This window comes from Pseudorasbora parva, chromosome 16, assembly GCF_024679245.1.
Source record: "Pseudorasbora parva isolate DD20220531a chromosome 16, ASM2467924v1, whole genome shotgun sequence".
In the NCBI taxonomy this organism is placed as follows: Eukaryota; Metazoa; Chordata; class Actinopteri; order Cypriniformes; family Gobionidae; genus Pseudorasbora; species Pseudorasbora parva.
In genome coordinates, this window is record NC_090187.1 from 42,613,665 (window position 1) to 42,628,537 (window position 14,873).

The following is a 14,873-nucleotide window of genomic DNA, read 5'->3' on the forward strand; positions in this document are numbered from 1 at the left end:
TTGTTTAGGGTACGTTTACACGAGAGCAATAAGCTAAAAACGGGAACTTTTAATGACACTGTTATCTAAAAAAATTTGATTGCGCGAAACAAAACACAGCCACTAATATGCATGCGCATGGCGTCACAGATTATCTTTTTGTAGTTTACACAAAGTTTTTAAAACGATTGTTTTCAAAAACGTGAACTTTGAAACTTTTAACACCACCGAGACAACAAAAATGCACAAACAGTGTCGGCTTTTAGTTAAAAATGTTGTCGTGTAAACACCCTTTTCAGAAGTGAAGTGGAAAGCATAGAATACAACCTGATGTTGATATTTCTACAATCACCAGCACTTTTATTAAAAGTCGCTTCTCGATAATCGGGGGAAATTATGAGGATTATTCACCCAAACCTGATTTACTCATCTTTGTGTTTTTTTTAAAACTCACTGGGAAATAGAAAGCCAAAAGTTGGTCACAACACGGGCTGATTGACAGTTATAATTTTTTGAGTAAACTGTCCCTTTAAAATACTGTACTGTACCGGTAAACATAACAATGCTCATAACATATCTTCTTTTATTTGTTTTATGTCACATAATGGGGAAAGAGCGTAGCTGCAGTGATTTATTTGAACCGTTGTAAATACTTGTAAACTGTTCCAAAGGAAGTTTTTATCTACATTCCCAAAGTATGTAAAAAAAAAAAAAAAAAAATACAATAAAGGCAAATCTTGAATACAAATAAAGACAAATTTTGTAGAAAAACTGCAGCTCTTGTGGGCTGTTCCCGGTCTGCAGTGGTCAGTATCTATCAAAAGTGCTCCAAGGAAGGAACAGTGGAGAACCGGCCACAGGGTCATGGGCGGCCAAGGCTCATTGATGCACGTGGGGAGCGAAGGCTGGCCCGTGAGGTCCGATCAAACAGACGAGCTACTGGAGCTCAAACTGCTCCAGAAGTTAATGCTGGTTCTGATAGAAAGCTGTCAGAATACACAGAGCATCTCAGTTTGTTGTGTTTGTGGCTGCAACATTCCCAAAATATGTTTTAAAAAAAATACAATAAAGGCATATCTTATATACAAATAAAGAAAAAGATTTGATCCAGCTATTTTAAGCATTCCAACTTCCAAGCATTCTGGATGTGAAACTAAAAACGCTTCTGTCTAGCTGTTACCCTTTAACAGTGGGCGGGGCTTTATTTTGTAGTTCTTCCTCTATAAACAACATGCCGTCAGGTTCAGATACTGCAGACGTGAACGAGCATGATAAGCCCTCCAAAAATGTCATTGCGCATATATCACAGTTTGCTGACGATAACTTAACTATTGTGCGGGTAAGTAGCATAGCCTATTTAAACAATGCATGTCTTCGGATTTCATTTAGAGTAGAAATATGACTGCCCAAGTATCGAGATACTGAGTTTGTGAACCACCACGACTCGAGCTGTATGCTAGCTGCTGACATGTTGTATTGTGTTATCTTGTGATTTGCATATGTTCAATGTCTTCCCCAACAGAACATCAGCACGTGTGTTGGCATCGCAGGTCTTCTCATCATAGCGAGGAGCATCAGACTGGTAAATGGACAAACAGCGCTTTTCTTTCTGACAGTCGAGATGCCAATGGTCTCTGTGTGCTCGAATAAAGTGCTACTAATGGTTTCGGGGTTTGCATTTGAATTAATGAACAGCTGGTATAATCTGTAAACAGAAACCGTGACAACGCCCCAAACTCACACTATTGGTTGAGGTAGTATTGCTATTGGTTTTACTGATTGGCTAAGAAGCATGGACCCTTTTCACACAGCATTTTATCTTGCAAAGTTTTTACTATTTAAATTTATTTTAAAAATAGATATACCTTTATAACACCACACTTTCTGCTGTCAGGCATGACTCTCACAGAGGACGAGTTTTATATCATGACCACCACGTTTGCCAAGTCTGCATTTTCCCAGTGTGTAGTATTTATGAGGGTGTAAAATACAGAAATGCAGTATAATTTATATAACTATGTTTTCAGTGGTGTATAAAGACCTTACATAATGAACCGTTATGTTTTTATTACCTAAGAATGAGCCGTTTTTATCTACACACACAGCAGTGCTGCGTTCCAGTTCGTTTTTATCATGCCCTTCACTCGCAAACTTCCCTCCGTCTCGTTCACTCGGATGTGCGTCATGCCTACGTTGCATGAGTGCCCACTACTGGCGGAAACTTTGCAAACGGACTGAATTGGAACGCCCTAAGCCCTTGATCACTTGGAATCCACTGGAGTTGATATATTATTTATTTTTTTACCTTTACGAAATTGTTTAATGCAGCATTCTATATGTATATGGATGTGTTTGGGTTGTTTTAAATGTTTTTAAAAATAGTTATAGTTGTTTGTGGTGGGGTAAATTAAACGTGATATGTGGTGACGTCACAATCGCGTTGCATTGTGGTATATGAAGCTGTCTGAAGTGTACATATGAAGTAGACTCGCTCACTCGGTCAAAATCGAGGGAGCAAGGGTCTGTCCATACAAACTTCCCTTGTCCACTTCACGAAGTGGAACACACTTCAAAATGGCGGCAGGGATTCCCCCAAGGGGAAGTGCTTAGGGAAGTTTGCAAGTGCATGTCTTAAAGTGGAGTGGAACGCAGCACAGGTCCCCTTTACAGTGAAATCGCCATTTTGTGCTGTCATATTTCTACAGTAGCCCTATAGGGACAAACTTCTCTACAGCGCGCTGGGTACTTTCTGTGCTCTCCGACAACAATGGCTGCGTGCGAAAACCTAGGCAGCTGACTAGTTGCCTCGCTGCCTTGTCAGGCAATGACTTGTAAGGCAGCGTTTGTGCACGAAGGCACCTCACGAAACTGATTTCGGACAGACTTCTAAGGCAGTGTAACACTTTAATGATCTACAGCAATATAGAGAGAACTTTGGTGAGAACTAAGCACATATTTAATTACTACATTAGTCATTTCTCGCTAGAAATGACACCAGAAGTGGAAAATATTGGTAAAAAAGACATTTTCACACTGACCAGCAAACGCAACTTTCGGACGCCATCTTTTTTCCAAGCTCAACTGTCACTGAATGGAAAGCACAGGATTGTGGGATATCAAAGGCAGCGAAGGATACATGTATGATGACTTCAAAACTCGATCAGATAAAGGTCTCTCAGGAGACAGGAAGTGAAGCTAACATTAGATTCAGACATTGCTTGACGCCTTCCTGCCTTCATATGTGTCCTCCGAAGGCAGCATTTTCCAGGTTTAGGACGCAACCAACATCTTTGTCCAGTTACAGCCACCGTAGCTTCTCTACGTGCTTCAAAAGGGAGGGGTGGGCAGTTGCAATTTACAACCTCACCGCTAGATGCTGCTAAAATGTACACACTGCATCTTTAAGCTAAAGAGCTCATTTGGAACATTTTACGGACTGATTGGTGTCATTTTCTGTACAGCATCCTGGGTAATGTAGTTTTCCCCCAGGAATACCGATAAACAGGATTATTTTAAAAATGAGCTGAAATAATGCTGGCTGGCGGCTTCAGCAGAAGCATATATCATTGATTAATCAATCAATCAATCAATCAACATTTATTTAAGCACATTTAAAATCAACCCAAGTTGACCAGTGCTTGTCATATCTAAAAATGACTCAAACACATAACAACAACCCAATATACAACAGTGATCATCAGGTGTGTCTTTAGCATATATTTAACACACACTATTGATTCACAGGCTCTAATGTGTAGGGGAAGATTTTTCTAAAGACGTGGGGCTGCCACAAAGACACGATCTCTTTTGGTTTTCAACTGTGATTTGTGAATATGTAAGAGCAAACTCTGGGACGATCTTAGGGGTCTAGCAGAACAATGATGCTGTAACAGACATGATGTGTACTCTGGAGCAAGACAATCTAAACCTGTAGACACCATGATCAAAACTTTATAGCTCTAAAATCAACAGGAAACCAGTGCAAAGAGGCCAAATTACTAGACCACTTCTTTGTGCCTGTCAAATTTTTGCACCAGCTGCAACCTTGAGCGCAAGTTTCTGGACAACCCCAAAAATAACAAGTTGCTAGTTCTGTGCGTGTGTGCGTGTGTGTGTGTGTGTGTGTGTGTGAGAGTGAGAGTGTGAGAGTTGCAATAGTCCAATCCTGGATGTGTGTGTGTGAGTGAGAGCGTGTGAGTTGCAATTGTCCAATCTGGATGTGTGTGTGAGTGTGAGAGAGAGTTGCAATAGGCCAATCTGGATGTGTGTGTGTGTGTGTGTGTGTGTGTGTGTGTGTGTGTGTGTGTGTGTGTGTGTGTGTTTTGCAATAGTCTAATCTGGATGAGATAAAAGCATGAATGACAGTTTCCATGTCATTGAAAGGCACGACTAACAACCTCGTAGCTCACAGTAGGTCTTTCTTTAAAGGTTATCGTTCAAAATCAATTTCCCTATGGCGAAAATGAATGGAGTTTTTTTCTTCCGTATTGCGACTGTTGCACTCTATAGCAAACCACAACGGTTCAATGAACCAACCAATCCTGATGAATTCCCAGCTTTTTCCTTGTTCGAGAAGCTGTTGCTCTCTTATGAAAACAGCCTTGGCCATCCTGCTCATGAGAACAGCTTCACTGGTATCGGTCAGGACTCAGGACATTGTTTTTCTGATATAAAATGCCAGTGTGATGTAGTTCTAGCATTCACCTGCAGAGGCTCCCAGTGCTCTGGCATGATATCAATATTTCATTTTCCTGTGATTGTTCTGCAGATTACAAAATTCAGCTGTGCCACTGATATTCCAGCTCGGTTCATTGAGAGGAACATCAGCATCAGAGGAAGACTAAGAAACATCACAGAGGAAGGGCTTGAAGTGGAACACATCCCCATTTATGTGCCTTTGCTCAGTTGTCTGCTTATTAAACGTAAGGACACATGACCCCCCTGGTCAGACCCCCTCACACACTTTAATTAAATGTCCTATCAGTAGGCCTGCACATTTATTTTACAGCTGTCGTTCATCTGAACAGCTGCTCTCAATTATGACTCAATCTTTAATAGGCCATTTTCTTCTCCTGTTGTAGTGCTTGTAGACGCCCATTCACTTATTAGTCTTTTAATTTCAGTCATTAGAGCATAAAAGATTTTTCTCTCTCGTCGTCCTACACACAGAGAAAACAGGTGTCAACATTGTACCTTTAGGGGTACAGCTTGTCACTGGGCAGTATCTTTGTACCTTTTTTACTCCTAAAAGGTCCATATTAGTACCTTAGAGTACACATGGTACTACTAAGGTACTACTATGAACCTTTTTGTGGTTAAAAAAAGGTACAAATATGTCCTTTTAAGGGTAGATTAAAAGAGAGATTGAGATCTGATGAGCCATTTTTTACTTGTGTGGTCCACAAAATAAAATAAAGTCCACAAGGCAGAAGTACCATGAAAGTATCTAAATTAATTTCAGGATGTTTGCTATCATTTTAAATGATCAGAATACATCTATGACGAAGGGTTTAAAAACATTGCTTCTTATAAAAAAAAGTGTTCCTGTGGCTCAATTTACCCCACAGCATTTGGCTCACTTTGCCCCATAGCTGCCATTTTGGATTAAACTGGGGCTATCTGACTTATTCAGGCTAATATTTAGCTAAATGATTTGCATGGTTTTATACATTACTAAATCACCAATATGGATCATAAATAGTTCAGACCTGGACAAATTTGCTTTGATGCAACAGCCATTACATCCGTGTATGCTAAAATTTTTATTTGACAAGCCAAACACAGTTTTTAAAGGAAATGGTTTCCTTCCATTCCTCCATTTAAAAAAAAATAAAAACATTTTTTACAGTCTGAAATTATGAGTGGTTCCAAAATATATTGTCACATGACAATAAAAGTGTATAGTTGCCAAGATAAAGGGGGTGGGTCAACTTACCCCACTCTCCCCTCTGCCCTAATGACAAGCTGTTGTACCCTAAAGGTACAACTGTGAGACACTTTTTCTCTGTGTGTGCTGTAAGATTCATCTCGTTTCAGAACTGAATCAAATTGCTGCTGGGTTATTAACATTTGCACATTTACAAGATCGTGTTTCAAATGAATCTCTGTAAAGCAGTTAGTGAAGGGAGGGAGTCGGTGTAATTCTATTACGGACCAGCCATGCCTTCAAAATGAGTTTAGACGTGCTTTTTCTGACACCATACCAGTCACAGATCAACTCCATTATATCAGTCAGTGTCACTGTGAGCCACAGATGGCCGTGTTAAGCTTGACCTCGTGGTGCTTGTACCATATGGACGTATCTAGCTTTCTCCCGGATCCCACAGATACTCATATCAGGAAAGCACTGGCCTTGTTCAAAAACGGCCTTTCATTAAATCCTTGAGAAGGCTCACTGCTTTATAGTGGCTCCGTAAACTATTTTCCCATCGTAAAAGCACTTTGAAACAGTCTTGTTGTTGATAAAGCGGTTTTAAAGCGGTGGTTCCGTGTTTTTTCTAGGCTTGGTTGTGTTTATGGGGCGCAGTATAACATAATCTTAATACTTCTTTTTTTAATACCTTTCTTCCACACCGCTGTCTCCACTGTCCTTTGAACGGCTCGTTTGCTTCCTGCTTCTATGAAGCCCATCCCTCTGAAAAACACAATGGTCTTAGATTGGTCAGATGGCCAAATGTAGTTTCCTGTATTTTTATTGGCTGAAATGCCAGGCACAGGTTGTCCGGAAGCCACGCCCCTTCCCATTACGGGCAGAAGTCACATCTGCGGAGACTAGCGAGGGTTTATGATGTCACCAACCCAGGAATAAGCTCGTTGTAGTCCAAACCGGCCATTTTTGTAGGCAATAAACTGCCTTAACTTTAAAAGACAATATCTCCGTTTGCATTGAACTTTCAGCGCTGTAACTTTGCAGAGACTGTTTATGCTCAAGCAGCGACATCACACACTAACTAAAGTTAAAAAAGTCAGATCGCATGCAACCACCCCTTTAAAGCGACTCTTTCTGACCCAATCAGGTCAGTCCGTGACCCTCATGGACGTACGGCTGGCCGGATTGGAGATGACCTCAGAGGGACACGACTGGATCGCTCGACAGCTGAAACCGGATGAGACGGTGTGGCTCCGGCTGATCGCTCGACAGAACCAGACCCTCCACTGCCTAGTGTCAGTTAACAGGGTACGTGAGATCGACCAGATTAGCTCAGAGTCAGAGCCCATCCTGAAAGTTGTTATCTTGACAAATGAGAGGCTTTAATGCCTAGAGTAGAAAGGAGCAGTGGTTTTCAGTCGTTTTGACTGCAAGGCCCAATTGTGCACAACACTATTCAAACACCCCATGATTTCTCTTTGCTATACACTGCAAAAAAAGCTCTTCTTATTGAGTATTTTTTTCTTGTTTCCAGTCCAAATATCTAAATATTCTTAATTCAAGATGCATTTACTAGATCTGTAAAATGACATAAGATATTAAAATAAAATAAAAATATCAAAATGAAGTGAGTTTTTGCTCAAAACAAGCAAAATGATCTGCCAATGGGGTGAGAAAAGTAATCTTATTTCTGTTTGGGACGGAAACAAGAAACAAGATTATTTTTCTCACCCCATTGGCAGATAATTTTGCCTGTTTTAAGCAAAAACTCACTTCATTTTGATTTTATTTTCAAGAAAATAAGAAAAAATATCTTGTGCCGTTTTACTTATATAGTAAATGCATCTTGATTTAAGAATTGTTCGATATTTAGACTAGAAACAAGACAAAATTACTAGGTAGGAAGAGCATTTTTTGCAGTGTATAAATATTTTTTGCTCAAATGTTGTATCTGATAAAATATTTTAGAGTTTGGCATAATCTAGAAAACTGGGATATTATTGAGATATTATTCATTATAAAAATGGCCATGGAGTGTCCTTATATAGTCAGGTTATTTAAAGAGAGTGGGAGCTCTGTTTCTTCAAATAAGGATGAGGTAAAATAAGAAGTACCTTGATTTGTAGTTGTTTTCGCCTATTTTAATGCGTTTTAAGTCATTTTGAGTCCTCTTGAGGCCAAAGACTTTATATACAGAAAGATGGTGCTACACTCTTATTACTATGAATGGGAGAAAGTGCAACACACTAAATGGCAATAAGTCCCGCCTTCTAAATAAAAGAGCCAATCGCTGATTGGTAAAATCAGGACTGTGCGTTGACGGGTCTGGCCAGAAAAAAAAAGTTTTTAATGCTATTTGAGCATGAGAAACAACATTTAAGGGACAGTTATGTCCGATATTTGTTGAAATGCTGAAATGTTATTTAATTGTGAGTTCGACAAGCAGTTTTTGAGATTGCAGGATTCCCCCACTCAAATAGATAGGACTTATTTTTGGATGGCCGAAATAGTTGCAAATATGGCCGCCAAGTGAACAACTTGTGAAAGTGAACAAAGTGATTCCTTCCAACTATATTATTTCACTGTCATCCATCCATCCATCCATCCATCCATCCATCCATCCAATGTTTTGGAGCAAAGACTTTTTAAAGACATTTGGCATTTGAAAGAAGTAAGCTTAAAGATATAGAACTTTAAGTTTATTATGAAAAATGTACATAAATACTATTTCCAATGTGTATGACAAATATAATGTTTTACTCTAAAACTGTGAGAAAATCAAAGTCATAAATCTAATCAGGCTGTGTTCCAAATTTGAGTTTGATATCACAAACAATCTTTCAGTCAGATTTTGTTTGTGTGCAGTACCAAACGCGTCCACCAGGTGAAATTCATCTCCCATTCATTTCCAATGCGCTCATCACAGGTTTGGTTTAATCTTTTCAAATCATGTCGGTGATTTTGTGTGTGTGTGTTCATATAGCAAGTGCCAAAACCTTTACCAAATTTCGTACCATTCAGATCAAAAAAAGGTTAAAAAAAAGAACCTTTTTTCTTTCAAAAATGACCAAGGAGCAACAGAGGGTTAAAAATCTAGTAATAAAAAAGAAAAACACTAACAAGAAACATGTGGGGAACCCTGTGCTAAATTAAAAGATTGTATAAATGATGAAATATCTCATATAAATGTTTTTGTTTTGCTATGTTATTAGTCATACTGTGCTTTTTCTAGGGCTCACTCTTTAACACGTGTGTGAATGAGGAGCTTTTGAGGCATGGTTTGGCCAGGACGTCTCCTCTCGTGGGTCTGGATCCTCACTCCCGGATCTACTGGAGTCTCTACAAGCGCTTCCTGAGGGCCGAGAGACGGGCAGAGAAGAAAGGGAAAGGCCTGTGGAAGGAGGAGAGTCGCTGGGAGAGAGCTACGGATGTCTTCAAGAACAATATAGTGGTCAGATCAGTTAAGAAACTCTTCAAATGGACGTCTAGGACTAGAGAGAAGTGAAATATTCACTTCTTTTAAAAAAATCAAGGTCGGTTATACATTGTGCAAGGTAATATTTTATACGAAATGTGATAAGGGAAGCACAATTAAACTTCCACGTGAGAGATTTCCATGTGTTGTTATTACTTGGACCTGTTGAGAATGTGTCTCTTCACACATGTCCTTATTTACCCAACACGAAGACAGAAATTCTGCAGTGTTGAATAATCCATCACATTATTCATGCCGTCTTACACTTGTAGTGTTGCACCCCATCATCATCATATCCCTGACAGCCGGAAAGCCTTTGTACTCTTCCCTCCTCCCATAAATCCATCTCGGTTTTCTCTTTCCCTGGAGAGATGGGGGAGTGCTTTGTCACGATGACATGGCAGTGGGGGTCTACCGATGCCCCCGTGGAGACGTGAGGAGGAGGAGGGATCCCCATTACTATAGAAACAGGAGGGGTGCCGCCTTCTCAGGGTCCTAAAGGCCTTAAGACTTAAAGAGAAGAAGGCCAGAAGAGGACAATAAGGTTCTTTAATGGAGACTAAAATGCATGTTTGAGCTGTTTTATCTGAAAGCAACTTAATCTTTAATTATATCAGTGGCCTTGTTTTGTCTGAAGATGCACTGCAGTAATGTTTTTTTTCTTCTAAGGCACGTTTCTAAAAGCCCTATATTGAACTAAAGACTAGTTCTGGCTTAATCTCAGCCCTGTCTGTGTAACCGGGCCATTGTATAATTGGTAATATTATCGATTTAACCGCACTGACACTATAAGAACACAATTTGAGCTGGATATCGACACCGACTTTGCAACATCGACACTGTAAATGAATTAAGCTGAATAATGACACTATTGTATTCTGTAGAGCTGTTTATAGCTGAACGGATTCATATTTAATAACCTCTGCATTATTCACACTGTTATTAAACTGAATTAAAAACAACATAGAGCTGAATAATGACACTTAGCTTGTGTAGAGCTGAATTAATTTTGTTTCATAAATGATCAATTTTATTCTTGTTTATGAAAATTCCTGTTTATTAACATGAAGCTGCTTTGAAACAATCTATTGTATAAAGTGTTTAAATACATATGCATAATAAATTTTATAATATATATAATTAAATTATATTGTGTGTGTATATATATATATATATATATATAGACAGTATATATATATATCAAATTGACATATATTGATAATATATATTCTATAATATATATGTATCTATGTCATCGATTAAACATATCTAACATAAAACTTTTTGTCTAAATATGTTTATTTATATTTATAGATATTATGTGTTGTGTTGTGTGTGTGTGTGTGTGTGTGTGTGTGTGTGTGTATATATATATATATATATATATATATATATATATATATATATATATATACTGTATATATTCACACACGCAAAAAACACACACACACACACATATATATATATATACACACACACACACACACACACACACACACACACATATATATATATATATACACACACACACACACACACACACAGTCAAACCAAAATGTATCCAGACACCTTCAACATTTTCTCACATTATCACCTTTTATTTGCTATAGTTAGAAAATAAATAATAATAAAATATGACAAGAATTCAGAGTTAAACTGTGTCAGATCACTTTGATAGAAAAGGATGTAATGATTACAATCAACCAATCACAGTTTAGCTCAACCAACGACCAAGCAATGCTTCATTTAGTTCAGTCTATGGAGTCAAAGATCACATTAGCAATTAAAGAGAAAACACTTCAGCGAAATATGTTCAGCTTAAAGTGTCTGGATCATTTTGGTCCTAGTTTTACTGGGAGTCACTGTATGAAGAATTTCTGGGTGTAATATGTCACAGTTTACTTTATTTGGCTGTCCTCACTTACAGAAATTCACTATAATGTCCTGCACACACTAGTGAAACATTATGTCGGGTGTCTGAATAATTTTTGTCTTGACTGTATATGACTAAAAAACATTTCAAGCTTAAACATTATATTCAAGATGCAAACAAGATTGTTACAGAGTTGCATGAACCAACTAAGTCAACCAGAGTCTCAAAATGATTCCTGGTGCTTTTGCTTTCTCTACCAAATGAAGAACATGAGCAAACAAACAGTCTGAGCATAACAAGTGATAGCCTCAGACTGGTTAGACTCTAACTAACCTCTAATGGCCCTCCCAGTGGTTTGCTCAACAGTGAGAGCGCAGGTCCTCTGGTAGGGTTTTGTTTTCGTCCTCAGTTCTCAATGGCAATAGTCTATCTATTCTAATGGGCATGGGGGGGAGGAAGTGACCTGCCCCCTCCTTTCGCTCTTTTTTTGTGCAAATGTCCCTTGTGACTGAGGCAGAGATGCTGGGCTGTAATTGGACAGACGGTTTGAATTGTAAGGTGCATTGGGTCTGAGTGTAGCAGACTTTGAACTGAGACTCAGCACATGGGCGGTTACAGAAGAACCTGTGGAAACTGTGGAAGGACTGATGGATGAGAGACGTGTGACAGGAAAATATGCCCTTTGTGTTCGTGTGGGAGAGAGAACAAAACTCCTCTCTCCTCATTGTATCAAATTCTACGCTTGGAATGTTAAGCTCCTCGACTGGCTTTGCGTCTCTCGTTTTTTTGTTTTGTTAATAATAAAGAGAAATTCATATTTCTTTAATAATATAAAAGGTAACACTTTATTTTACAGTGTCAGTGCTACACGTTATATGTAGTTAATAACTATAAATGATGCATTATTACATGCAACTAAACCAAACCCTAACCCAACAGTATAACCACATGTGGTTAATTATTATTACTCAGTATTTAAATGTATAATTACACTGTATTACACTTATTTCATATACATATGTTATCACTATTTTAATTCATTTCTATGTAAAGCAGTTTGAAATGTCATTGACGTGCTAAACACATAAACTTGCCTTGCCTTGTAACACAGGCACCTTAAAAAAGTGTAGCCTATATAATATAGCAAAATAAAATCATACTTTACTTTATAGTGTCATTGGTGTAATTATATATTTAAGTACTGATTAATAATCATTAACAACATGTACTTACTATAGGGTTAGGGTAGGATTAGGGTTTGGTTAAGGGTTGCATGTAATTATGCATCATTTACTGTTATACTATGGTAAGTACATGTAATAAGGACACTAAAATAAAGTGTTACCAAACTTTGTATATAAGCAGTCATTTCATAATATTTTGGATGATTAATTCCTATTGTTAATGTCTTAATAATGCAAGAATATGCATAATATTTTTTTACAACCTGACTTTTTAAATAACTTTCAAAGTCCACGTGTAAATTGTTCATTGTCTAAGTTTTAGTGTTGAAATGAAATACTTTCAAGAACGAATTAATCGCCGCTAACTGAGCGGACCGATCTCGCTCGGTCGTCATCAGTCCGTTCCCGAACTCCGCTCCTGTTTTTGCGGCTGCTCCGAGTCCTCTCGGCTCCGGTCAGTCCGGAGCTTTTGAATGAGAGCGGAGACTTACAGTTAAACAGTAAACACTGCTTTACATGGGAAGGAGAAGCTGCAGACGCGCCGGGGTAGAGGGAAATACATGCACAATGTTTAGCCTACACGAAAAGAGTCAAGGCTGACCGAAAGCGGAATTATCAGCAAACTCTTGAGGCAGAGGAACTGAAGTAAGTGATTTCTCTCCGTTCTTTGTTGAGAGCAGGTGCACGTTTGAACGGAACCAGACGAAGAAGTTTCACTTTTCTCTCTTTCGCGGAGTAACTTTTCCTAATTCTCTTGAACTGTGATTATTTTAATAGTGGCAGTGAACGATTATGCTGCTATAAGTGTCTCTTAACTAGAGTACCACTTTATTTTATTGTCATTGTTATATATGTTACATGTAGTTACTATTGTGCTAACTATAAATTATGCATAATTGCTTGCAGATAACCCTAAACCAAACTAAATACATGTAGTTACATGTTACTCTGTACTTAAATGCGCTCTCTCTCTCTCTCTCTCTCTCTCTCTCTCTCTCTCTCTCTCTCTCTCTCTCTCTCTCTCTCTCTCTCTCTCTCTCTCTCTCTCTCTCTCTCTCTCTCTCTCTCTCTCTCTCTCTCTCTCTCTCTCTCTCTCTCTCTCTCTCTCTCTCTCTCTCATATTTCTGACGGTTCATGTGGCGCTTAAAATTGGAGTTATGATGCTGAAAATTCAGCTTTTCATCACAGAAATAAATTATATTTTAAAGTTAATTTAAATAAATAAATAAAAAAACATTCTTTTAAATTGTTATAATATTTCACAATACTACTGTTTTTTTGTCTGTATTTGTCTTTTTTTTTAATAAATGCAGCCTTGATGAGTATAAATATACATACAACGATCAGATCAGGCATAACTTTATGACCACTGACAGGTGAAGTGAATAACACTGATGATCTCTTCATCCGACACCTGTTAGTGGGTTTTAGTGGCTGTTAGGCAGCAAGTGAACATTTTGTCCTCAAAGTTGATGTGTTAGAAGCAGAAAAAATGGGCAAGCGTAAGGATTTGAGCGATTTGACAAGGGACAAATTGTGACGGCTAGACGACTGGGTCAGAGCATCTCCAAAACTGCAGCTCTTGTGGGCTGTTCCCGGTCTGCAGTGGTCAGTATCTATCAAAAGTGCTCCAAGGAAGGACCAGTGGAGAACCGGCCACAGGGTCATGGGCGGCCAAGGCTCATTGATGCACGTGGGGAGCGAAGGCTGGCCCGTGTGGTCCGATCAAAACAGACGAGCTACTGGAGCTCAAACTGCTCCAGAAGTTAATGCTGGTTCTGATAGAAAGCTGTCAGAATACACGGAGCATCTCAGTTTGTTGCGTATGGGGCGGCATAGCCGCTGACCAGTCAGGTTGCCCATGCTGACCCCTGACCCCACCGAAAGCACCAACATAGGCACGTGAGCATCAGAACTGGACCCGAAGCAATGGAAGAAGGTGGCCTGGTCTGAGGAATCACGTTTACTTTTACATCACGTGGGTGGCCGAGTGTGTGTGTGTGTGTGTCGCTTACCTGGGGAACACATGGCCCCAGGATGATTTGGGAAGAAGGCGAGCCGGCAGAGGCAGTGTGATGCTTTGGGCAATGTTCTGCTGGGAAACCTTGGGTCCTCCATCCGTGTGGATGTTACTTTGACACGCTCCACCTACCTAAGCACTGTTGTAGACCATGTTTACCCTTGGTTCAACACAATATTAGGTTATAATGTTATGCCTGATCAGTGTATATATTATTTTTATTATATTAGTCACATAGTTTCGCTCATAGTGGAAATTATGCAATATTATAAGGCAAGTCAAGTTTATTTTTTTGTTTATTTTTTGTAAGTGCATTACATATCCAGAGGGTGGCATAAAAAAGTGAATGGAGGGGATTATAGAGAGGTTATAGTGTTCACACAAGTTGACAGAGCGTACTGACTTTGTAGGCTGGTAAATTTATCTGGGTGTGTGCTGTTCCCTGAAGCCTCAACAGCCACTGTTACTCGTGT

The 14,873-nt window shown here is 39.0% G+C and overlaps 2 protein-coding genes across 5 annotated transcripts in view; both read left to right on the top strand.

The window, feature by feature from the left end:
• The first annotated feature begins 1,205 nt into the window (after window positions 1-1,205).
• Window positions 1,206-10,423, top strand: c18h3orf33 (c18h3orf33 homolog (H. sapiens)). Its single transcript, XM_067419871.1, has 5 exons — window positions 1,206-1,318; window positions 1,502-1,561; window positions 4,748-4,901; window positions 6,996-7,156; window positions 9,081-10,423. The coding sequence occupies exons 1-5, from the start codon at window positions 1,211-1,213 to the stop codon at window positions 9,351-9,353; spliced, it is 756 nt and encodes a 251-aa protein (XP_067275972.1). The 5' UTR covers window positions 1,206-1,210; the 3' UTR covers window positions 9,354-10,423.
• Window positions 10,424-12,885: 2,462 nt separating this feature from the next.
• The window catches only part of plch1 (phospholipase C, eta 1), a 141,145-nt gene continuing 139,157 nt past the window's right edge, over window positions 12,886-14,873 (top strand). For 2 of the 4 annotated variants that reach the window (XM_067419097.1, XM_067419099.1), the window contains exon 1: window positions 12,894-13,025. The gene's annotated coding sequence lies outside the window, so the exon portion shown is untranslated. Of the gene's footprint in view, window positions 13,026-14,873 lie in introns of all 4 variants that reach the window. The other 2 variants (XM_067419101.1, XM_067419100.1) reach the window with 2 other exon arrangements.